General features: G+C 40.5%; 2 protein-coding genes across 9 annotated transcripts in view; both read right to left on the bottom strand.

Moving 5' to 3' along the window:
• The window catches only part of LOC109484100 (protein dispatched homolog 3-like), a 32,265-nt gene extending 19,645 nt beyond the window's left edge, over positions 1-12,620 (bottom strand). The window contains exons 1-4 of the mRNA XM_019787322.1: positions 12,513-12,620; positions 3,364-4,265; positions 2,459-2,742; positions 1,812-1,991 (exon numbers count right to left, since the gene is read on the bottom strand). Of these exons, the coding sequence (XP_019642881.1) occupies positions 1,812-1,991; positions 2,459-2,742; positions 3,364-4,227 (1,328 nt within the window). The 5' untranslated portion in view covers positions 4,228-4,265; positions 12,513-12,620. The remainder of the gene's footprint in view (positions 1-1,811; positions 1,992-2,458; positions 2,743-3,363; positions 4,266-12,512) is intronic.
• An 800-nt stretch (positions 12,621-13,420) lies between these two features.
• LOC109484197 (PERQ amino acid-rich with GYF domain-containing protein 2-like) overlaps positions 13,421-24,352 on the bottom strand; it is a 29,479-nt gene continuing 18,547 nt past the window's right edge. For 4 of the 8 annotated variants that reach the window (XM_019787442.1, XM_019787438.1, XM_019787440.1 and 1 more), the window contains exons 19-33: positions 24,176-24,307; positions 23,712-23,885; positions 22,966-23,130; positions 22,384-22,497; positions 21,983-22,077; positions 21,328-21,445; positions 20,800-20,969; positions 20,181-20,237; positions 19,797-19,866; positions 19,435-19,537; positions 18,301-18,333; positions 17,521-17,567; positions 17,019-17,111; positions 16,181-16,285; positions 15,170-15,492 (exon numbers count right to left, since the gene is read on the bottom strand). In XM_019787442.1, coding sequence (XP_019643001.1) covers positions 15,322-15,492; positions 16,181-16,285; positions 17,019-17,111; positions 17,521-17,567; positions 18,301-18,333; positions 19,435-19,537; positions 19,797-19,866; positions 20,181-20,237; positions 20,800-20,969; positions 21,328-21,445; positions 21,983-22,077; positions 22,384-22,497; positions 22,966-23,130; positions 23,712-23,885; positions 24,176-24,307 — 1,647 coding nt within the window. In that variant the 3' untranslated portion in view covers positions 15,170-15,321. Of the gene's footprint in view, positions 15,493-16,180; positions 16,286-17,018; positions 17,112-17,520; positions 17,568-18,300; positions 18,334-19,434; positions 19,538-19,796; positions 19,867-20,180; positions 20,238-20,799; positions 20,970-21,327; positions 21,446-21,982; positions 22,078-22,383; positions 22,498-22,965; positions 23,131-23,711; positions 23,886-24,175; positions 24,308-24,352 lie in introns of all 8 variants that reach the window. The other 4 variants (XM_019787436.1, XM_019787439.1, XM_019787441.1 and 1 more) reach the window with 4 other exon arrangements.

The following is a 24,352-nucleotide window of genomic DNA, read 5'->3' as shown; positions in this document are numbered from 1 at the left end:
CAAAAAAAGTATAAGTAAAAGTATTATATCTTTACAATGTACATTGACTACATGTGTGTTTATCACCTGTGTGATGTGGGAGTGATCATGAACAGTCAAATTTATGGTGAGACCAAAATGGTCTACTCTAGGTTGTGTGTTTGCTCAAAGTTCCAATCACTTCCAAGCAACTTTATATGGTTTCATGCAAGCTTTTAGGTGAATTGAGATTCATGCTGCCACATTAAACTAATTTTACTGTCTCCTCTCTAAGACTAAAAATTAAACGCTACAAATTTGAATTTTCTAAAAAAAGCAAGCCAAACATGCAGGTCTTTGCTGTAATATTATCCCCTCTCAGACACTGATGACCCTTGGGCAAAATCCTTATCTAGGAATGCTGGAACAAAAGTAGCTCTACAAGCATCACTAAGAGCTGACCAGCTTTGAAAATGGTCATAGAATGACTTTCCAGCTCACAAATGAAGAATGAAATCAGAGTCAACTAGTTAGGAGAGGGTCTGAGAGGGGCACTTGATGACAAAGGGTTGGCATTTCTTCAAAGGCTGTTGTTTTTGGAGCTCTTAAAGTGAGACTAACAACAACACTGGAGTAGTGGACAGGTAAACGCAAGGTAGGTAAACAGGTTGGCCCTACAGTAAACATCTTCTGTCACATCAAAGAAAAGACAATTGACAAACATTTAAAGGTAAAATAAACTGAGGAACATAAATGTACAGTGTGAGGGTTATCTAGCTTTTTAGCTATTTTGTAAATTTGCTGAAAGGATGGACACAGAAGGATTTGAGTTAAGATAAGAATGTGCAAATAATTGTTCTTCTGTAGTTAATTTTTATCTTTCAAATTCTATGTGCAATTCCATACAAACTATTCTTCTGCATAATGAACTTTCACTGAATAAGAAATCATTTAACATGAGTATCGCCTTGAAAAACTGCTGTCCAAAATAGTCTTGTATCTCTGTCAAAAGTTGCCTGTGGGCCAAACCTGTGAGCACAGAACTCAGGGAGCTAAGTCACAGAGTATAGTGTGGCTTCTTAAGTTTGAACCTTGGCAACTTTTCAAACCCCACAGCACAGAACAAGTCCTGTTGTCTGCAGACATACAGTACAACTGACAGTGCCAAATGTGTTAAGTGCTACGGGCTTGTAAGATTTAAACCTCTTGGACTTAATCCAGACATCTGAAACTAATAACGGTTCTAAGGGGTAACCTACATGTATGGGATTGCAAAGAAAATACTTCTTGGTTAGGGTTTTTTCTTTTTCTTTTGTTTCTGCCTCACTTCTTTTTACGATGTACTTTAATTTGGAAACAATGTTTGGTATTTATTTTTGCACCTTATAGTATAGAAGTCAATACCAACAAGAGATTTAGACGTGTGATTTCATGAAATCCATCTTACAGAAAAGATTTGACCTTATTTTGTGATCCTGATGAAACTTTTCATGGTGAAACGCTTGCCTTTGCGAAAATACCATGAACTGAAATAAGCCTACTTAAACTATCATCATTAAATTTCATCATTTCTGTGTTCTGAAGTGACTTAAACACTTCAAAGAAGCCACGTGACTAGTGTCACTGGGTCAGTCTCCTGAAGAAGACCAGAGTGACTGATAGAAATCTCCAGGTGAGTCAATAATTCTTTTGTGTTGGAACAAAAGTTTTAACTACAAACACCTTTCACGGATACTTGCTAAAACAGAAGCCAGGCTGCAGTCAGGCTTGTACCTCAGGTCAATGTCTGGGAAGAGACTGGTACCTTATCTATATAGTATTCTATATCTACTTATATCTGGATATGTACTTACTTGGTTGAAACGGAGTCCAGGACATCAATGTACGTGATGACCCAGTCCTTGAACTGTTGGTCCTGTTCCTCCTTCCTGTCAGACTTACTGCGGAAACCCTTCAGCGGTGCTCCAAATGTTACCTCGCTCCTCAGGATCTGACTCTTCAGGTTCTTCTCATCCATACTCTCATCTACAAACCTGTGCAATGAAAGGGAAAAGAAGTGATCTCGATCCAGTTTTAGCTCACTGAAGAGTTAATCTCCCACTGGTTAGGACAGAGAAGACCGACGCTATGTACAGTTACTACAAAATGTATATTATTTACAGGACTGGCTCATTGTACTGGGGAAATTCTCCTAGCTCTTTTCGTAACATCATGTTGAGTACTGAGGGTGCGACAATCCTAAGCTAGGGGCATGCTTCCCCAGGAAAATTTTGAAATGTTGACCCTCTAAAATGCTATTTCCTGCATTTCCTGGGCAATTTTGTAGTAGACTAAGCTTAATTTGATGACATCTCTTTCCATATCTTTACACGCTGATTTTTGTCCATCAAAGATGACTAAAATTTTTTTCAGTCATGACCAGTAAAATTCTGTCAAATTATGGAAAGATGGACGCTAGCTATAAGAACACTGCAGTAAACTATTAATGTACAGCTCTCACCAGTAAAACGTAGGGTGAGTGAGCGCCAGCATCAGACTCCCCTTCACACTAGCCAGGTTCTCCCCCAGTCCGTCATACCACACCTTCCCGTCTCGCTTGGTGGGGAAGAAGTATGTGAGGAGTGAGTTGGGCGGGGCACAGTTGTCGTACTTCTCCAGAGACTTGTCCTCCCGGATGGAGACCGGCTTCCAGCAGAAGTCCTGGAAGTGGGTGTGCGTCATGACCTTCTGTTCGACCTTGTGGATTGTCTTGAGACGCTCGGGGGTGAAGATGTTCAGGTCCTCCTGAAGAGTAGGGAAAAGTAGGAAAAAGCTTTTACTATCATGAAAGTTCATCTGTGTTGGTAGGTACATGTTTAGAGTTAAAACTTTTGTTCCAACACAAGAGCATTGTTCTTACCGAGAGCTTTTAACCAGTCACCCTGGTCTTCCTCTGTCACCTGACCTCAAACTTCAGAAAAAGCCATGTGACAGGTCTCAATGTCTGACTGAGGAAGACCAGAGTAACTACTAGTAGTTGAAAGCTCTAGGTGAGAGCAACTCTATTGTGTTGGAACAAATGTTTTAACTCCAAATATGAAAAATATTTCCATCCAACTATCTGGTCCTTTTCTAGTCGATATGATGAAAAGATGAACTAAATGCTCCGACTCTTTCTCTGCCTGGCTCCATCACAAAATAGAGGACTTTCTGAAGTGTCATATTTTGCCATGATTATTTTCCTCAGTAGAAATGACGTAATAAATTATCAGTCCTTCCCTGAAATGCTACAAATCACAATTCAACAAAGGACAAACTTTTTGCAACCTGCACAATCTTTTCTTCCCATTGTTAAGAACTGATGATCTTTGAAAACTGATGATTTGGGAGAAAATCTACTGGTAAGATTCAACCTACTGTTCTTACCTTGTCCTCCCCTTGTGCCACATAGATAATTTGCATCCTCCATTTGGGCTGCGTTTGTGTGTATGCAGTGATGTAAGTATTCCCTGTCCTGTCTCCTGGAGAAAAGTTCCTCTTGATTCTGGACAAAAGACCTTGGTCTTCCTTTTCCCTCTTTCCATCAAGTATTTTTCTAAAAGTTTCCTTGTGTTGCTCATAATATCGCTCGCCAGCCGACCTTTTCCTAGCTCGCTGCTTGTTTCCTTGAGTTAGAGATGATGTCTTGAATAGCCCTTGCATGAGATCTACAAAATGTGACGTTCCACGCTTTGCTACTCTTTTTGTTTGGCGGTGCGACTCTGTTCTTTGCAGCCTCTGTAGTCTCAAAGAATCCACGAAATCTGGATTCTGTATAGATTCTAAGTCATTTTTGCTGAGAAATCTGTTTGCTGCGAGCAGTTCCTCCTCTTGGTCAGCGTCCCGCCTCCTTCTCCCCGAAGACCGTGCGTTCTTGTACTCCTTCAGCGCTGCGATCAGCGAATCCTCCCGTTCCGAGGTAATGTGGTTGGGGATTTGGAATGCATTGAGAGAGATGTCGATCTCCGGTTTCTCGTACGCCAAGAGCGCTACGCAAAGTAGGGACCCGGGGATTACAAAACTGACAACTAAAACCAGGGCGGACGACCACACCTTGGTGAAACACAGCGCTATAAACCTCCAGATGCAAGACAGTTCCTCAGAGTCGTCGGTGTTGAGTGGGTTGAGAGACTGGTAGGTGACATTGCTGTGGTTGCGGTGGCTCCTCTCGGACTCGTGAGCGGAGTCCATGACGACCGTGTCTGAGAGAGGCTGCTGCAGGGCGAACAGGGTCTCGTCTAAGGAAGCCATCCTGCACTCAGCCTAGCTATCAGGTCTTCATCTAAACACTGGGAAAAACAAAAACAGATTTTAGAAGTTTATATACACAGGATATGTAAGTGTTGCTTTTACCAAATGCCTGGCGATACACAATTCATACAATAGTTAATTAGATCTATTTGCTAAGTTAGCTATAGAACTGTATCTGCCCTCAGTACAGTACCCGACCAAGGCTTTTTTCTGCGAAAGAATTGTCAATGAGATATGCTATGGATATAGTTTTCACTTATTTATACCTCAGAGATTTGGCTACTCAAAAATTTCCTAGGAAATACATGTATTTGACCTTCAAGTTCAAGTTTGCAGCTACATTTGTACATGTACATGTATTAGATCTAGTTTTGGGCTAGTATAGAACCCATACAAAAAGAAGGATACAGACAGTTTCACTGTTGTTTATGCTACAACATGCCAACACTTGCAGTCTATGGCTTTTGTCTCAAAAGTAACCTGGCTAATGCTGCCATGGCAACATATGTTAACCATAGTACCGAGGTCCCTGAGAACAAGTGGTCTTCAGTCTGTGGTCTTAACAAAAGAGACTTTGAGCAGGATACATGTATATATATTGGATTTCATTTTAAAAATCATGAAAGTGCTAATGCTGACAATCATAGTAACACAATAGTGGGTTCGCAATACATGTACATGACTGAAAACAGAAACTCGAAAACACAGTAAAAATGTAAAATGTTTAGTACAGTTACAACACTGTATCATGTACATAGTTCTTCAAGTCAGTATTTAATAAATAGATCTGCTGTTAGAGCTTTAAGAAAAACAGAGATAATGCCCTGCTTAAAACCTGTTAATCTGCTGCACTCTGTGGGTAATCAACATTAGTGACATGCTTCAAACAGGCCTGTCAATATAATCAATCTTATCTATCTTCTCAGAGTAATCACACAAGAGACTGATACAGCCTAGAGTGCAAATACCTTTATCTCTAGCCCCTTCTGTTATCTGAGAGTGGGCAAACACTTCAAATTGTTTCAACAGTGGTAGATTTAAAAACAATACCAATGAAAGGCCATTCAATCCAGTTGTATTGTCTAGTTGAACAATTGCAGCCTAAGACAGTATTAGTTTTTTGCACAATACCACCAAAAAATGTATTTTTGTAGGAGGGAAGACTTTGGTTACATGCATATCTGAACTAGAAGAATGTCTTAGTTTTACACTACTGGTGGCTGACCTTATAATTAAATACTCGGAAATAAAACAAAGATTTAAACATACTATATCATTAATTATTGTACAGCCTCAATATATCCAAGAAGGTCTCTTTAATCTTCTTGATATATCATTAACATTTTGGACTGTCAAATATGCACTACTGCTAAACTTAACCTGTATACATGACACAAATATCAAATGTCAGTTCTTACGCAATTGTTTCCTAACAAAGAACCCAACCCTCCCCCAGTGGGGGTTACGGACTGTAAATGGATCCTACGATTTACCTGTTTGCCTGCAGGCCAGGTCTGACTAGCTCCAGGGCATGAATGCCAACATTGTTCTTCTGTATATGGGTCTACACAGGTAACAAAAGAATGCCTGGTACTAGTACCAGGGCAGGGAACATTAGCAAGAATGCAGCAGCCTATATCTCTGTGGGACATTCTACATTCACTCCAACAATAGCACTATTGAGACCTCTGTAGCTGTAACTAGCCTCTACCAGGCTTCAGAAGCAGCTGGAAAGAGTAGAAATTGGGCAAATATATTAATTTGAAATAGATACTGCCAGGGGTAAAGTTGTACAGCAGTTGTACTCCTTTAGTGGAGCAACTCCACTGTCTATTTGGTCAATTCCTACTGTTTCTACTAGCTGCTTCTGAATTATTGTGTCACTGACGAAAGGTAGTGGATGCTACCTGAAACGTCTGACTCTGACCATTTCCAAAATCATATACAGTTGCTTCAGTAACTGTACATGTTTTGGGTGCTTCTGAATTAGCATGGTAGAGGCAAGTTGTAACCTGTAATTGTGGCTTTACCCTTTAATTTCGTTACAAGGGAGAAGTGAGAGTGGTGCATTCTTAATTACAATTTGGCAACTGGGCTGGAACAAACGACCTTACAGTACACCTCTGTGACTGAGCCGGATAAAACAAGATCAGACTTTGGCTGTAATTTGTCACGAAGGGCTGTGTTATTAATTAGGTTGGCTTCTGGATACATTATTTAAAGGTGTGGACCTGTAAAATATAGATATGTAGCATATAGACATTATATCTCTGGTGTTTTCAAATGCTTTTGTTCAACAAATTAGTCCATTAATTAATATTCTGTTACGTATCTTGGTCATATACTAGTACCTTAATGGTTTTACAATGTAAACATTACAAATACCTTTCTCACCTGTTACGTTCTGTGGCCCTGTAACTTTCTAGACAGACGCAGTACTATGAATAATTTATGTAGCAGGCACACAGGGTACTAAATCATAACATTACACACCTAAGCAAGCATACACAAACAAGAAAATACCTCAAACATTTTTGTCACTGTTGGAAAGGATGTTAAGAATTGTACATCTTAATTTTTGTCAACACTTACCAATTCTTATAACACAAGCAGGGTATATTTTAAGAACCTTTCCATAAAGCAAACATCTGTGAGTGGTACGTGTGAGAAACTGACATAACAAAATAAAAACACCCACAGACAATCTGTATATATAATCCACTTAAGACGTAACAGTCTTGTTGTAACAATTGCATCTGGAGTGGAAAGCCTTCCCTAAAAATGCAATTCAATTACCCGACACCTAAACTCTGGGAGAAACATACATACTATATATGTAACATAGCTTACCTGTGACTGTCTGATTCAGGTAAGGTTACAACATGTAAGATCTCAGTAGAACAAAGGGCACCTGAACAAACAGCAGAAACTGCCAAATTGCTAAAACTTCAGTACGTAAGTAAGTACGTATACCTGTCAGTCTCTAGATGTGATCAGACTGGGACAGATTAAAATGTCTGCACGCATACAGCTTCTCTGGAGAAACTGACTTCTTGGAAAAATCAAGCTTCAATTCAATTGGCTTCTACCCTGAACCCTGTCCTGGCTTCCTGAAGTTCCTGGAGTCATGCCAGAACTGTCTTCAAGTTCAAGTCCAGGTCCTGACTGCAGCTGGTTTTCTGGATGTACAGTTTCTGAGGAGAAGGCATTCCTAAGCTAACGCATCTACTGGCATACCTTGAATAGACCTTGGACCTTCCCACTACTGCTTTTGTATTATTGGTTGGCAAAACATGTGCAATCATCCACAGTCTTGTGGCATATTTCACTAGAAATACAACATTTGGGGAATTTTATCTGTCAGTAGTTGCTTTCATAGAATTTGTCATGGTGGAAAGAGACTTCTTACAATTCGTGAGAGTTGTTTCATTTCAAGACCCAAGACCTAAACAAAAGACTGTTACAGTAAAATTCCAAATCCTGTATTTGAATTTTCAAAAGCCGTGCACCTGAAACGTGTTTGAATTATTCTGTGGAACTTTTGGAAGCCCGTGTGATAACCGTTAATAGAACTGTGTGTGATATACATATGGCTAGTTACAAAATGTATCACACAGGCCAGAACACCCCTTACATAATTATCAAACATTACTGTGGCCCAGTTATCACATAAATGTATGTGCTACCTGAAGAGTTGTGAGCCTGACTCAGCAGTCACCAGTGCTAACCTTCAGGACCGCAGCATAACAAGACTGTGGTTAAAGCTCAGCCAATTTGTTGTTTTGCCCAGCCCATGTCAGATAAATTTTTGATGAGGAGACCAGTGACTGTCATTTTTTACATTTCTATACATCTCCATGCATTATGTATAACATTAGATCATAAATCCTATGACCCTGACCTGCCAAATACTTTTTACGGGACAAACCATGACATATTATGTGGAGTACATCCTCATGATTGCTTGCTTGCTTTTTTTAACAATAAAAAACAAATCATCTACAGTAACTTAAAAGTCTGTCTTCTTACAAATGAAAATGTCAGAAAAAGAATGAAACGTATATGTACTTGTTTATGTCAAAAAGGCAATTGTCTAATTGCAGTACCTGAAATGTACATTGTATATGTGTTGCAGTATGTACCATATTATACACTAAAACTACAGTCAAATTTCCAATTAGCAAGCTAACAGGTGAACCCCCTGCCTGGTACAGTCACATTAAACATGATTTATGTGACCTGACTGACCACTTGGTGTTCTGTTGTTGTAATGATTAGGTACAATAGACCCCTTGGGACAGGTTAGGTGTCAGATCAGGAGTCCAGCACAACCTGTTCAAGCTTCTATAACCTCCTGGGAAATGTCTTACTGTGACTATTGAATTCTATATACACTTGGGGGCTAATTACACTGGCCAATGTTACTCACATACGGAAGACTGGTCATAGGATAGAAGAAATTGTAGTGTGAGCCCAGTGTTTTGCCATGTAGCTTCTAAAATCATATTCACCTACTTGCTGAAATATCCCTCTTTTCCTACTTAAATCTCTACCATTTCGATTCCTGGTATGTATGTCTAGAAAGCTTCTTTACAGAATTATGCTGAAGCAGGTTGACTCTTTTGCCCTTCTTTTTTCATCTCACCTAAATTGGAACTTTAAGTGATGTACGTTTATTCTTTCTAGGTGAATAACCTTAAAGAACTAACATTATTGACTGCATGAAAAATTGGTGTGGCATTTCTTTCTTACAGTCAGTTTGTTGTTCATGCATCTGTGCTGTCAATCAATTTTGAACTCATTCACACGTTCTTGGAAAAAAGCCATGGTGCAAGAAAGGTGCCAGCCTGGCCAGCCTAGGTGCAGCTGACACTATCTGGATACACAAGTTAGTTACATGTTTCATGTGTATTGTAAGCAGGGCTCAAAATGGTGCATGTGCACCTTAGTGCACCCAAATTTGGAGCTGTGCACCCAATTTTTTCTGTGGGTGCACCCAAATATTTTCGTAGGTTTACGTATGTAAAGATGTGAAATGTCAGTGTTCGAAATACCTGTCTGCAGTCTGCAATTTGCAGATAGATTTTCAAGATTGCAGAAGAAAAATTTATACAATCTGCAATTTTGCAGAAGGAAAAATAGGCTCCAGATTCAATAGTTTTCAATTTAGCAAACTAGAACTCTCTGGCCCCAAGGACAGACAACCTGTTTTGAAGCAACAGGAGCTTCTTCACTAATTTGCATCATCCTTGTCTTGACTTGTCTATCTTTTGTTTCCCTTTGGACTTACAAAAATTTGTCTTCACTAATTTGCATATGAATCAGTAGTGAATCAATAGTTCGTGCTTATAAACCTACTCTTAGTGTCACTGACAAAAGGTAGTAGTCTGACTGTTTCAGGTAGCACCAAAATAATATCGAGTTTCTTAAGAGTTAAGTACTGTTTTTTGGTGTGTCTTTTATGAGTATGTTGTGTGGAAGGATGATATGTGGGTGTGATTACTAGGTACATTTACAAGTAAGGTATGATTTTAGTTGTAGTAGCTTGTAGTGGGAGACAGCGGTGAAAGACCAGTGAAGATACCAGGAAATGATAAATTTTCTGTGGAGAAGGATCTATAAAGTTTGAAATTAAAAAGAGTGATAGATTAAACTTAAAAGAATTCCAGTAATGCTACAGATATACAAAGCTATATATGATGTAAAAAAGACATTAATGGTTTGAGAAGGTTGTAGTATGGAGGCTTGTGTATTTGCAGAAAGTATTTTCAAATTGCAGAACAAAATTTTGACTCTTCTGCAATATTGCAGAGCGCTGAAAAAAAGTATTTCGACCACTGAATGTATAGTAGTATACCGCAAGCGTCAGAAAAATAATAAAATCATGGTTATAGTACATGTAATTAAGTGCTTTAATGCTAACATAATACATAACTTTATCTTATATAGTGCACCCAAAAAAAATTTTGTGCACCCAGGTTGGGTGCACCAGTGCACCTATTCCCAAAAATTTCGAGCTCTGGTAGCTGGACAGTCTGTACATTGGATTGTAATTCATCCGTACAAAAATGAAGTGAACTTTCCCATTTACAATGATGTAAATGCCAGCAGACTTGCACAATAAATTTTACCACACCCTTGCAACTACATGTAATAATGCAGCAGTCATCAATTTCAACATGAAAGACTTCTTTAAAGGCATTCAATGCAATTTTGCATTGGGCACCTTTCAGTGGGCTACTCATTATTCTACAAGTACAAGCAGTTAAGTCCAGAGGGACTGTAATCACCTCACAGTGTCAAGGCTGCCGCTCATCAGGGACAAGCCTTGAGCTGAGACTGCAATTTAGCTCATTAGATCAGATTTGCCAAGGAATCTGTCTTGTTCAGTCTTGTCCTAGTACAGTACAGTGACTGTAAAGTTTGAAATTTTTTGACTGTAAAGTTTGAATGATTTTGAGTTTGCAGGTTTTGGAGGCTGTGCTCCCAAATACCACATTATCACAGCACAAATAGAAATAGTTGAAGGTCCCTCAGACATACATGTAACATTGGAACGGATGTAAACAACATTTTGAGCATAGTCCAAACAAACATGCAGAGAATAGGATGTCCTTGCGGTGCAACGACCTTTGCTGGCAACATCACAAGGTCATTTCATCTGTTACTATGGTAACGGTTCTGCCTGCCTCTCACTAACTGCCAGTGCTACCAGTAACTATCTAGCCAGCTGTGACAGCTTTGCTTTAATGGAGTGACCATTCTAAATGGCTGCATATTGGGCAACTTAGGCCTAGGAAAATCAATGATGTGTTTCTGGTTACTGTCCTAAAATGGATTTTCTTATTACCGGTAAGTTTTTTCATCTTACCTCTCTACCATTAATTCATGACTCTGAGAATATCTCTTCAAATCTTCAAATCTAAAACATTGTGGAAACCTCTGCTTCCCTCCTACTGAGAAATAAAGCCATGGCAAAAGTTTCAAAACTTACAGTAATTCCTTCACAAGTTTAGTCTATACCAGGCTGCTTAAGCTGCTGAGTGAAACTGGCCAACGAGGGTGAAGAACTTGCCATAAGAGTTAACTGGCCATAGAGTCACATGTTTGCAACATATGATAAGTAAAATCCTTGATATGACCAGCTATTCCTCAGGCAAATTATTTGCCCATTATTTATCTGCTCTATTTCCTTAGAAGACAGCCCCACATGCACGTGCTTGCCTTCTTGTTTTGTCTTTTTTTCTTGTATACGGTTGAAGATATGATATGCTATTGTGCGAGTCACATGTTGGCAGCACATGATCAGCTATTCCTTAGGCAAATTATTTGCGTTAATTTGTTATCATTGTTTATCCGCTCTATTTCCTCAGAAGACAGGCCTATGCACGTGCTTGCCTTATTGTTTTTTTTGTGTGTATACAGATGAAGATTATAATGCTATTGTGCATGTCACGTGTTGGCAACATATGACCAGCTATAGCTATCCTCAGGCAAATTATTTGCCCTAATTTGTTGTTATTGTTTATCCGCTCTAGTTCCTCCGAAGATAGTCCCACGTGCTTGCCTTCTTGTTCTCCTCCTTTGTGTTCTGTATCTTAAACACCTTGTGCTCTTCTCTTGTTGCTTTTTTTTTTTCAATTAATCGGCTTCACTTGTGTGGTAAATTTTTACTATATATCTTTCCAGCAACCCAAGGAGTCTGGTGGCGACTACACAAAGGGCTCGAGCCTTAATTTTCGACGATCTACCGTATGTTGCATTGGCGTACAAATTATATACCTCTACTGAAATGAATATTATTCTATCATTCACACATCAGGATAGTGTATATCTTCACATGCAGTGGTAGCTAGTACGGAGTTTCTGCCCTCCGACTCTTGTGGCGGTCGCCCGGAGCCTAGTTTCCAGTGTGTCGGGCACCCCGTGGTACTGATGTCGTACTTTCTTTGTGCTCTTTAAAACCCTTAAGAAACACTGGCTGGGCGCCGTACCAAAGAACGGTTCGCATTTGCGTCGTCACTGGCCCTTCAGATAGTATATACACAATCTATCAGGCTAGGCATTGTGTCAATCCATGGGAAAGTGATCGAAGAATCCCTCGCATGGAACGTGACTTGCATTATGGTAGCACATAGAAGAAAGACGACATCCCCGGACTAACTGGCAAACCAGGCCCCCGACACACACGTATAAATTGGAAACAGCTGAGATTTACCTTCAAGAAACACGCGATTACGATCTACATATTTCTTGAGACAGAGAAAATATCGAGAAATACTCACAGAAATGGCGGTGATCGCTGTAAATTGTGGTTGGAATGGCTAAGCAACCTTCAGTTTTGCACTTCTTTCCGCCATGTTTGTTTATTATGGTCACGTGACGAGCTTCTGCAATCCCTTTCGGACGATACCAAGTTGGCCTGTCGGGGCGGGGACAAGATACACAGAAATACAACTAGCATGTGAAGGTTTGGAAAAACGCAGAAAACCTCAGAAACTGGGGAAGAAAAACTCTCTGAGCCCAGCTTTTTCATCATCAACTGTTTGGAAATGACCTCAAAGTCAAAACTTTTTTGGACACCAATCGACAATCTGAGTATCCATGCATGGCTGATGCTAAAAATGGTTGATTCCTCTAGTTACTAGTATTTCATCAGTCAAAATCTAAGTACGTTTGTCCTCATAAGACCGTATGTTAGTGCTTACCTTTGGGTCTTTGACATATCATAGATGCTTTTCAAGCTTTCCTGAGGTAGTACTCCAGTGCCGAAATGGCTCTCTTTGGCAAGGAAAGTGGTCACTTAGTGACCTACTGGTCTTTCACAGCTACTCTTAGACACACAGGAGTTTACCTGTACTTCTCATGTGCTCCTACTCTCTGTGCCATCTAAGGAAAAGACAATAGTAGTCAACTTCGCCAAGTAGCCAACCTCGAGAACATCAGTCAACCACAGCATGTACATGTCCTACCTATGGTTGGGGAGTTTGTGTTCGAGAGACCATTTTCAGCCATGTGCGACAAGGGTTTAACCCATTCATCTATGGCAGGAAAACACTAACACACACACATGCAAACACATGCACAGGCACACAAACTGCATCAGGCACATCATTAAATGCCAATTTGGGTACCTTGAATCCCTTCTGCAAAGGTAAATCAGACATAAAAGAACACAACGAAGGCACAAAGCTCAATTGTCTTGCAGCACATTTTATAACCCTCATAGTAACTGCATTTTTTTTACAGTCAATAACATCACTTCTCACTCCTTGCATTTGTAATGTCTCAGTACATTATTACGACTTATAACAGTTCTGCTCTCTCAGAAATGTTTTGTTAAAAATAACAGTTGAGGTGATGACCGAGCCTGTACCCTGTACAGCGCCCATACTGACACGTACTTGCCCTATAACATGGCTACAAAAGGACGGCAAGCACACTCTTCCCACTTGTTTCACTGTCCCAATAGTAAAACCAACCCGGCACGGATACCATGCAACAACGGATGAGAACATTAGACGCAGCAGGGGCATAGGCGTCTTTCAGAGAGCCTGTTTCATTTCCACATCATTGCACATGCACATGTGGAACATCTGACTATTGTATTGTGGTACACAAGGTATGTTTATAACAATACATCATGGGTTATTCTAAAATGTCAGCTGACAACAGCATCAGTCTATGGAGACTACCTGTGTTATGGAAAGTCCTAATGTTATGAAGTCTGTGTACTTGCAAGAGGAACCTATAACATGTCACATGTGGCTAAAGGTTTCTTCATGCAAAAAACTGTACACATCGAACTGATCGAGTCCTTAGTTAGAGTGTGAAGGAAGACTAATGTTTTCAGAGTTTCACTTTTTTGACAGCTGTAGTTCACCTTCGAGGAATCGATACGAAGTACTTTGGTTTACAACTGAACGCAACTTGAATGCTACTAATACACTACTATTAAAGAAACATTCAACTCATAAATTTGCGACGTAACTTTTGAATCAACACAACAACATAACATACAATATGATCAAATTTACATATCAATTTACAAAGAATATACATGGTCTAAACTCATATACTTAGATACAATATTACAATTCACAACTGAGAAAATTATGATGTGGCTGACATTCTGGGTAACTCTTGCTGAATGTATGTGCCTTCTTGCACATGACTAGCAACAGACAGGGCAGCCCTGAAATGTTTACTAGGAAACTTACTGTAATCATATCAAAGTCTCTGTACCCAGCCATGCAACACTTCTTTCATCCCTTCTCTGCAAGGCACCATTGCAAAGAAGAGTTACCTCATCCAAATATAAATACAATTGAACTGTTGTTGCAGTCTTGCATCGTTCTCCATCCTTCTTTTGTTCTCTTTTCTTGTCCGTCAATTTTTCAGACGATTTGACAGATTGTACTTTTCATTACCATTGGGTGGCAAGTCTTGCAAGAAAAACATACACATCATGTGCAGCAACTTCAAGCCTGCATTCATCTTAACACTGGGAAATCCTAGCTGAACAAAACGGAAAAATCCTTTAATACTAGTATTGGTTTAAATCTAACCACAAAAGACAAGCTCGCAGTCTTGTATTCCACATAACAGTTAAAAACTTCCGTAGATAACACAACATGCAAGGTTGAACATGGCACTCTTTGCAGTATTCCTATCTGTGTACCCTGTACATGTGTGCTGGCTACCTCACGCCACGTTACATCCATGTTCACACTGTTAACCGAACTTGACATTCCCGTAGTTGTAAACATGACAATACCGTTTAGACTGACTGTAGGCTAGTTCTTCATACAGCAGCTAGTGCCTAAACTGTGACAACGGCCATCTCACTGTTGCCACTGTTCACATGTGCGTTTTGTAAACTCAATAAAATTGAAAACTTTTCCTACGATTATGAAACTCCTGCTCCAACAAGGATGAGTGCTCACAAAGGTTGACTAGAGCTGACAGTTTTTTGTTTTCATATAGAGGATCACAAGAACTGCTCTAAGAATCTAGGACTCCAGTTCTACTGGCTCAAGCTGAAATTTGTTTATCCTGCGAAAGGTTTTTGCGCCTGCTCCCCCTGTCCGGTATTTACAAGTCGTCCACGGTTTCGATCTCGCCGCGGTTGATGATATCCGTGCTCGGGTTGATGGAGAAGCCGAGGATACTCGGGTCGATAGGTTGCATCCGCTGTTTCTTCTTCTTTCCCTTCATCTTGGGATCACCGTTATCCAGCACCTGGGAAGACCACATGTTGTGGATCTGAATGTGCACACAAAGTTTGGAGAGAAGGGGTAATGCAAGTCCATGCAGCATATGCAGAGTTAGTTTTTTCTTTACAAACAAAAAAAAAAGAAGAAAAAAGTGTAAGGAAACGGCATCAAAAGACAGTTACAAAACAATGCTCATCTAGAGATGCGTATTAAATTGTACTTCGTTATTTTTGCAGAGATAGCTGATGCTATCTGCAACAGAAGGGTGTGCACGGGAAAATTATAGGTGCATCTCAAATTCAACGCAAACCATGCACCACAACACCATGCACAGAAAACTCTTGCATGACTCTGTGTAAAAAAAAAAATGTCAAAATTCGAGTCTAAGAACAGAAGTCTAAGAGAAGTGGGAAAGATGTTGAAAATCCTTGACCAAAACTTTGTTATTTCAGAGCAAAAAAAATTCCAAGGGCTACAAAGAGAGAGTTTTGCCATGGAGGCAGTTATGCAGCGGAGGGAGCATACCCAACCCCAACGTATACGTGTTGGGACGGCATATACTCCCTCTTCGTAACTGGTGTAAAAATTGTGTATCAGGGCTCCTCCAAAGAATTTAAGGATAACATTGCAGCCCCCTCCCCAAAGTCTTTCATTTCTTCAGTCAAACAATAAGGCCGGATTTTCCTGACCTCAGAGAGCTAAGAGAGAATGAGGTTCTCCTGAGACGTCTTATTTACCTGCTGTACAGTCATGCCACCTGGGCGCTGCTGGATTGGCTGCTGGGTTGGGGCTGGCACTAATGGAGTGGAAGTAGGTGGACCTTGGTGAGGCCAAGGCATTTCCTGGTGGGTAGCAGAGAAGCCAAAGGTCAACACAACATACAGGAAAGCTTCATGTGGCAAAACATAGGACTGAGATATTCAGGGCTCTCCCTGAGAAATGGAGACAGGTGGACCCTGGTGAGGCCAAGGCACTTCCTGGTCAACCCAACATATACATTTGTAGGCTCCATGCAACAAAATCTACTCAGATCTCTCCGGAAGGAATCAAGAAAGGTTGACCTCAGTGAGGCCGAGGTATTTCATGGTGGGTAGCGGGAAAGACAAAGTCAACACAACATGCAGAGATATGTATGCCTGACAGTATTAGGGCTCTCTTTCTAAGCAACCCAAAAAATGCTGCTGCAGCAACTTGTTGCAACTCAGCATCACAGAGGGCCTGCAAGCCCTTTTTCGTAAGGCGTAATCAGGCCGTTTTAGACTTCGTAATTCGTAGGCAGCCTCCGCAAAAATCAACGTAATTCGTAATTGGACATTAGCCGCAAATCGTAAAGTCGTAATCAGCTCTGAGACTTTAACGTAATTCGTAATAGGCGGCGAAAATTTTGCGTAATTCGTAATCACTACCCCCCCTTACAGGCCCTCATCACAGTGTCAATTTTTTGGAATTCTGCTTTAAGTTCATTAATTTTTGCCATGACCCAAGTTTCCTAGGAACTTCAGCGTCAATGCTGAATGAGTAGTCACAGTTGCGGTTTGGTCTTTCTGTCGGTTACAAGATGGATGTCATCCCCACCTGTTTTCTCTTTGCACGTCTCTCCAGGAACTGTTTGGCAAATTCTTTGGCCTCTCTGGTCTCACCCAAATAGGACTTGATATAGTCGTGGACCTACCAGGACAGAAACATTTCAACTTCCTTATAAATGAAGATTTTTAGTTATCTATTTATTCAAGAACATCTGTCTCCAATTAACAGATCTTATAAAAATTTTTTTGACTCAGGGAACCTCTATGGAACATACACCAGTATATTCAAGCAAGTATATAAGGAATGTTGATTGCATTTATGACAGAAAGAAACACCTTAGTTTATAATAATGAATAATAATAAATATATACACTCAAAAATTGCTTAGTTACATGTAGGTTATATTTCAATACTCAAAAACTTAAATTAATTAAGTATGGAAACGACATTCCTCTAACGAAACATTGTGTAAGTCTAGACTTTTAAAGAAAGTTGGGTTACTTCTATCAGCTTAAATTTCTTGCTATGTCCTGAAGTGTTGCATTCTTACCTCATAAGGAGACTCCACATCTTTAAGGAAATTTACAAATGTAGGCACTGCAACAAGAAGGTAGGAAAACATGATGTTCACTATAGCACCCAGGATACTATCAGATCTAAACAGTCAACTACAAATGTATAGAAACCTGGTATTTTTGTAGATTCAACATGATTTCAAGGACCAACTCAGAAACTTGGCCTGTTCTGACTAAAAATACACCATACAAAGTCATTCTTGGCAAGTACTGAAGACATGAACCAACAGTTTGAGAAAACAAGAATTCACAACCATGATCGCATTATTTCACATCTGCAAAAAACACCACAAACGTCCACCAAGTTTGGTGTGATAACGGAAATGCTGCACCAAATTCAGTCTGACTTTTAGAGTTTGAAGGAACGAAGAAAAAAAAAACATGAAACAAGCAGCTATGCCTGTTTGAGGGGCCATAGAACTTCATGTTATACTGGTCGTATGGTCATTTTGAAATGGGACAGGCACCAGGAATTTGAAAAATCTCATCAACTTTGTTACTGCAAACTTACAAATTTCATCATATGAAAGGAAGCATCTTCAATTCTTCTGGAAAACTGTGACATCACTGAACAATCAGAAACAACTTGAGATACATTTTTTAGGAATGAAAATTAGATTTTTCAAATTGCAAGTGTCTTCCCAAACGTGAACTGACCATACAGTGTGACACGGTCCTGTACAACACTACAACAGAGACGTACAGGTCTACACCTACATGTACACAGAACTGCTATGACAACAGGTAGGCGTTACCTGTTGTCTGAAAGTCAGTATACTGGTAATTCCCTGCATAACAGTTGGGAAAATGACAAGTCTCATTGTGGTACTGGACAAATATTATATGGTTAGTTCTTACAAACACCGGATACTCCACAAACAACAGTGCATATCTTCATTACAAGATTGTCTTCTCCTCAGACCTGCTATAACAAAATCAACTTAAAGTAGACTTACCACGCTACAAACAACACCAATATTGGATTGTTTTTGTCTATGTCAGGACCAGCATATGAAGCAACTGAACAGAGGTTGTTTAACCAAAGATAATCAATTAGCTTTTTTTAAACTATCTTTCAGAACTACAAATCCAAGCATAAAAAGTTTTCTAGCAACATGGAAGTGTCTTCTTATCAATTCAATTGTTTCTGTACAAACTGTCACAACGGGCATCAACAGATTGCTTTTCATATTTCTTACAAAAAACTTTTCAAAGGATCCCATTTCAAAAAGTAACAATTTGTTTGAAATATTGCTAATGGCCTTTCATGAGGTCAAGTATAACTTAATGATAAATTTTCGAACAAACATTAAAAAAAAGGAACAAAATCATATAAAAGAACAAAGGAAAACAGTTTTCTTTTTCAAGCCCAAGTCACATCATCCCAACTGTTATGCTAACTGGAAATGAGTATGGGACTACGATGGAAAGTGACCATGCATGGGCACAAATTTAGAATGACTTTTTCCCATGACAGTATCTTATATTCAACTATGTTTCAAATATGTCTCTCCGGAATCTGCCATCAACATTTCCCCCTGAAATGAACTGTTGTCTGGAGTTCCTAAGCTCCTAGCCTGACCACATCACACTTTTAGCTGCTCTACCACTGGCCAGGCCTCTAGGAGCTTCATGGCCAACACCTCTAAGTCAGAAGAATTGGGAACTTTCTTAGTCATGTTGATTAATGCATTGGATTTGTATGAACAAGGACTTGAGCTCTTATTGGACTGATTTTTATGGTGATCAAGAACACTGAGCTCCTATTGGTAGTTCTGGGAATGGTTCTCTCGAGTTAGAGGTGTATGGCCACTCAAGCTCTTGGCCCAATCAGCCACTGGCAGTGAGAGATTGTGTAACACAGTGGTGTGTTATTTAGAAGGACGTACCATCTATGGCAGAAGCTGCACTGATTGTTCTCAGGGCGGTTTCACACCATTTGGTGAAGTCATCAGCGGCATAGTTGGCTTGGAAGAGCTTACGGACATTTTCCTGAAAGACATGCGGCATTCATGGTTACTGTACAATATACAGATAGAAATATCCCAGGTGATGCATTCCATGAAAGAAATGGAGGGGCAACGTCATGAAATGGTTCTAAACGAGCTTGATGCAGTGAGTGAATGAGTGTGGTCACTGTAACAACATTTTTTTCACATTCCTTAATGAATACACATTTAATTTCAGTTCTTACAGGGTTCATTTACAAACTTTAAAAAGATTAGGTACAATAGATCACAAATAGACATACCTCCTCCCTCATTCGACTGGATTTACTATTAGACTTTGAATTCATCATTGCACCTTGGGCATATGGATCACTGGAAGGAAAAAGAGGAAAATTTAGGTAAGTCGACAACAGAGATCGAACACTTTTACTTCTGCTGTTTGCAGAATGTGATGCATAGCATTGAGTCTGTATTTGTTTTGCTAGTTTTTATTTTTCAATCTCAAAGCAAGAAGGACTTCTTGAAACCAACGAAACATGTCCAAAGATGTAGTAATGCAGGTTGAAGTAAGATCGTCAGACTTCTGAGCAGTAAGTGGTTTTGGAACCAAGAAGAACCAGTGAGAGGTAGCACACTTTCAGGACTGGCAAAATCAGGTCGTATTTGTCTGTAAGTTAAGCACTAACCAATCTAGCTGTGACAAGTCCTGATCCATGGGTTGCGGAATGGGAACGGAACTTTTTCTGCAATAATGCAAAATGTACATGTGGTAAAAAAAAGCACCAAATGAACGTCAAACTGGCTTTAAGACATTTTGAGTGACATTATTTTTTCTCTGCAGTTTCTCTTGAACACCTTCAGGAGCAAGTCAAAATGCCGTACATAATATCTTAACTTTACATACTGATCAGATGTGTTTTGAAACTTCTGACACTACACAAGACAACATGGTGCAAGGATGTACCTAGCTTTACATCAGAAAATATTCTTCATCAGGTTGGTGAATGAGTGAATATCAAAGTTATCTATTCACGACTACTTGTTACAAGAGGGCATTTCGATGACCATCATTCTGTCATCATTGTGCACTGAAGCTAGGTGTAACTAGTTCATTGTGCACTGAAGCTAGGTGTTGCTTGTTCTCTGCGCACTGAGGCTAGGTATCCCTGGTTTACTGGGCACTGAAGCAAGTGTTACTGGTTCACAGTGCACTGAAGCTAGGTGTTACTGGTTCGCAGTGCACTGAAGCTAGTAGTACTGGTTCACAGTGCACTGAAGGCACTAACAGTGTGGTACCAAACGTACCTAGGTTTGTTGGAGGAGGACATCTCGTGGGCGGCCTCGTCCCAGAAGCCACCCTTGCTGGACTGGGAGCTGGGGTCTCCCCACACACTGGTGCCGTCACTGCCCCAGGCTGTGGCCGCTGCTGTGTTGGTGTTACCCCACACAGACGCAGCACCCAGGCTTAGGTTGGCCTGTTCAACATCATACAGTTAGGAGAAGTGGCATGGCTTTTGTCTTTATTGTCTTCACTGAGATACTCTTTAGCCTGATGGCCAGGGTTTAGATTACACAGAACTTTAAACAAATAATCTAACATACTTATAACAAATTACGTGGTAAAGGAACACACATAATGGTTCGAAATGAAATTTACGTTATTAAGAAATGAAATGAACATTCGAACTAATTTCAGTGTTCCAAAGGTTGACCGCCGGGTACAGAAATGTTCTCTTTTTACTTTTTGGATTTTGGTAGCACAGACTACACCTTGTCAAGTCAAGTAGCATTCTATATGTACAATATGGCATAAGAAGGAAGCAGGCCTCTCACGTGTGGTTTTTGTTGTTGCTGCTGTTTGGCCAGCTGTCGAGCCTGTTCCTGTTGGATCTCCAGGAAGGATTTGCCGGAACCCGAGGGGCCCCTGCCGGAGAAAAAAGACGCGTCCTGTCTACTTAGACAGGAGGACAAGACTGAGACCAGAACAGGGAGCCAGCCAAGAGGCCCAGCTTTGGCTTACAGGCACACGTTCATCCCATACTACAGCCTTCTGTCTCCTAGTACATTTGTTCTTCTATAGCAGAAGATGCCATAAGTTGTAACTTCTACAAATGTTGTAAAATAAAGTTTACCTCTGTATTGCAGGAGCACACTGACAGATACATTTACACATAAGAATTGAAAGTGAAAGACAAATGCATGTTTCCATATGACAGCATATTAGTTGAATGTGCAGTATAGTTTAAAAGCCTCAATAGATAAAATTACCTCATATCTTCTTGTTGCTATCTATACCTGCATGTTTTGTTCCTCACTAGGAGCATCCACAATATTTGAACTACTATATACCACTTGCATATGAACGATCGTTTGGGTGTTTCTTTGTGTGGTTAAGGGGTTAGAGGAGTTCCTATTTCCCCTTGTCCAAATGAAGTCTGGATTATCAGAAAATATCATGAGGAAGTTGCACTTTTCCTGCCAGACTCACCCTGCTGCCCAGCTGCCAGGGTTCATCTTCTGCTGCTGCTGCTGCTGTTGCTGCTGCTGCTGGATCTGCTGACTGGCAGTCATCTGTTTCTGACGCTGAGGGGGAAAAAGACATCCCTAATGCTTTCAAAACAAGTTGTGGGGAACCATCTACTGGTGATGCATGTGTCTTTCATAAAGCTACTGCATATTGAGAGAATATATTGTATATGTTACAGAACAGACACACATCACAAAATCAGCTGAACGCTTTTGTTTTTGCAATCTTGCATCATGTAAAGCATCTTGAGTGCATGATGTCATCCTGAAATCGAGTCGGCATGGCTTGAGCAACAGGGCCTTTAACTGACAGACCCTTAAAGACAAACCCTGGGAGGATGTAAGTTGTAAGAAACTCCTCACCTCTTCCCTCTGCTTCCTCTCCTTCTCCTCCTGCATCTGCTGAATCTGGGCAAGAGATGGCACGGTGGACGGGGCCGAGCTGGTCTGCTGGGCCCACAGGGAATGCTGGGACAGCTGCAGGAAATAGACATACAGTCAAACTTAACCAAGTGAGAACCCTGCAGCCTAAATCACAGCATAGGGGGGCCAAAATTACAGCATATTTAGAGCCCCTGCACTCAAACTATGCCTGTTTAGAACCCAGATCTCTCCTGTGCCTTTTCGCAAGGTCTGGTTGGTTCTTTAACGTGCGTGGGGTGTAGCTCTCCCCAAACCAAAGGGATTAGGGATGCCACTAACCAAAGCTAGGTACTCATTTCCACCTTAATGAAGTGAGGAACATTGTGATTCAAAAACCTCATTTTCCCAGTAGCAGAGATATTTCCACTTGTGAGAAACATGCTAAAGTTTCCCGTGTGCCTTACCAGGTTGGAACAACATTTAAACTATGCCAGTTGGAACCCTAGTCTCCCATGTGCCTTACCAGTTTGGAACAACAGTTAAACTATGCCTGCTAGAACCCTGGTCTCCCGTGTGCCTTACCAGGTTGGCGTTCTGCATCTGTTGTCTCTGCTGTTCCTGGAGCCGACGCAGGGCCTCCTGCTGCTGTCTCTGCTGGTCCCGCTGCCTCTGCAGCTCCTGCTGACGGGCCAGCTCCTGGCGCTGAAGCTCCTGCTGTCTCTGTAGCTCCTGCTGTCTCTGCAACTCCTGAGAATAGACAGCAGTTTACTTTTTAGTTGATTGTCATGTATAGGTAACACTTTCATGCGACATGTAATTCCTCAAATCTTTTTTTTTAATACTGTATGATAAATGTGATTGTAAATGTCTGTTTCTGTACCTGTATGTAATTGGTGTAGGAGCCCTGGAAGGTTAGCAAAAGGGCATCCCAATCAACTGAAACTGAATTCATTTTGGCTGAAGATAGAGCCATGCTGTCAAACTAGCATGGGGCTATCATTAAGGGCAGACCTTGAGGCTAATACAAGATGTGCCTGCCAAATGTTTCAAAATGTTTTTAAAATTTGGTGTGTGGTTTGTGTTCTGGGGTAGATCTACAGTGTTCAGGGCACTTTTGGAGGTTAAGTTTGACTCAAATTTAACTAAAAATTAGATTCAAAATAAGGTAGGCGTGGCATAAATCTGGTCAGACTGCTCCCGAACTTCAGCCAACCTAGGTTGGCCTGTTGGTTGGGGGAAGGTTCTGAATGTGTGACAGGCTTTACATGAAAAACATCTCTTCTCCCCAAGACAGAAATATTTCAGACTGTCCCTCCATCAGGACTTACCTGCTGCCTTTGCATTTCCTTTTGTTGTTGCCTCTCCATTTCTTTTTGGCGCTCGATTTCGCGTGCTCTCTCCATCTCCCTCTGCCGCTCAATTTCCTCTCGTTTCCTGCGTTCTTCTTCCTCCCTTTTTCTTCTCTCTTCCTCCTCCTTCTGTCTGCGAACGGCCTCTTGTCTCTGCAAGCCAGAAAGTAAACCTAAAAGTTAATGTGGTGTATAGTCTATGGCCAAGGAAACTGTTGTTTCGAACTTCAATTTTGAAAAAAAAATAGGGTCAATGAAGGAAATTCTCTTTTTTTTCTCATTAGATTTAAAAAAGCTACCGTTGTCACAAAAAAGATAGGATTGTCAGGTTTTTTCTAAGTTGGTAGAACACCAATTCTTTTGTAAGTCCCTTTGTAATTCTGTAAATTGTGAATGTTCTTGCAAAAATTCTGCTATGTATATTTTCTGTCATTGTTTCTGACCTGTAATTCCAGCTCCTGCTGCCTCCTGAGTTCGTCTGTCTTCCTTCTCTCTTCTTCCTCCCGTCTCCGCCGACTGTCGTCCTCCTTTTCCTTCTGTAGACGAAGCTCCGCTTCTCTGCGATCCTTTTCCTCCTACATTTCATGAAATAAAAAATTTGGAATTTGTTGTTTTCTATC

The sequence above is a fragment of the Branchiostoma belcheri genome, unplaced genomic scaffold (assembly GCF_001625305.1).
Source record: "Branchiostoma belcheri isolate BF01 breed outbred unplaced genomic scaffold, Haploidv18h27 scaffold69, whole genome shotgun sequence".
NCBI lineage: Eukaryota > Metazoa > Chordata > Leptocardii > Amphioxiformes > Branchiostomatidae > Branchiostoma > Branchiostoma belcheri.
This window is presented reverse-complemented; position numbering and strand designations above follow the sequence as displayed.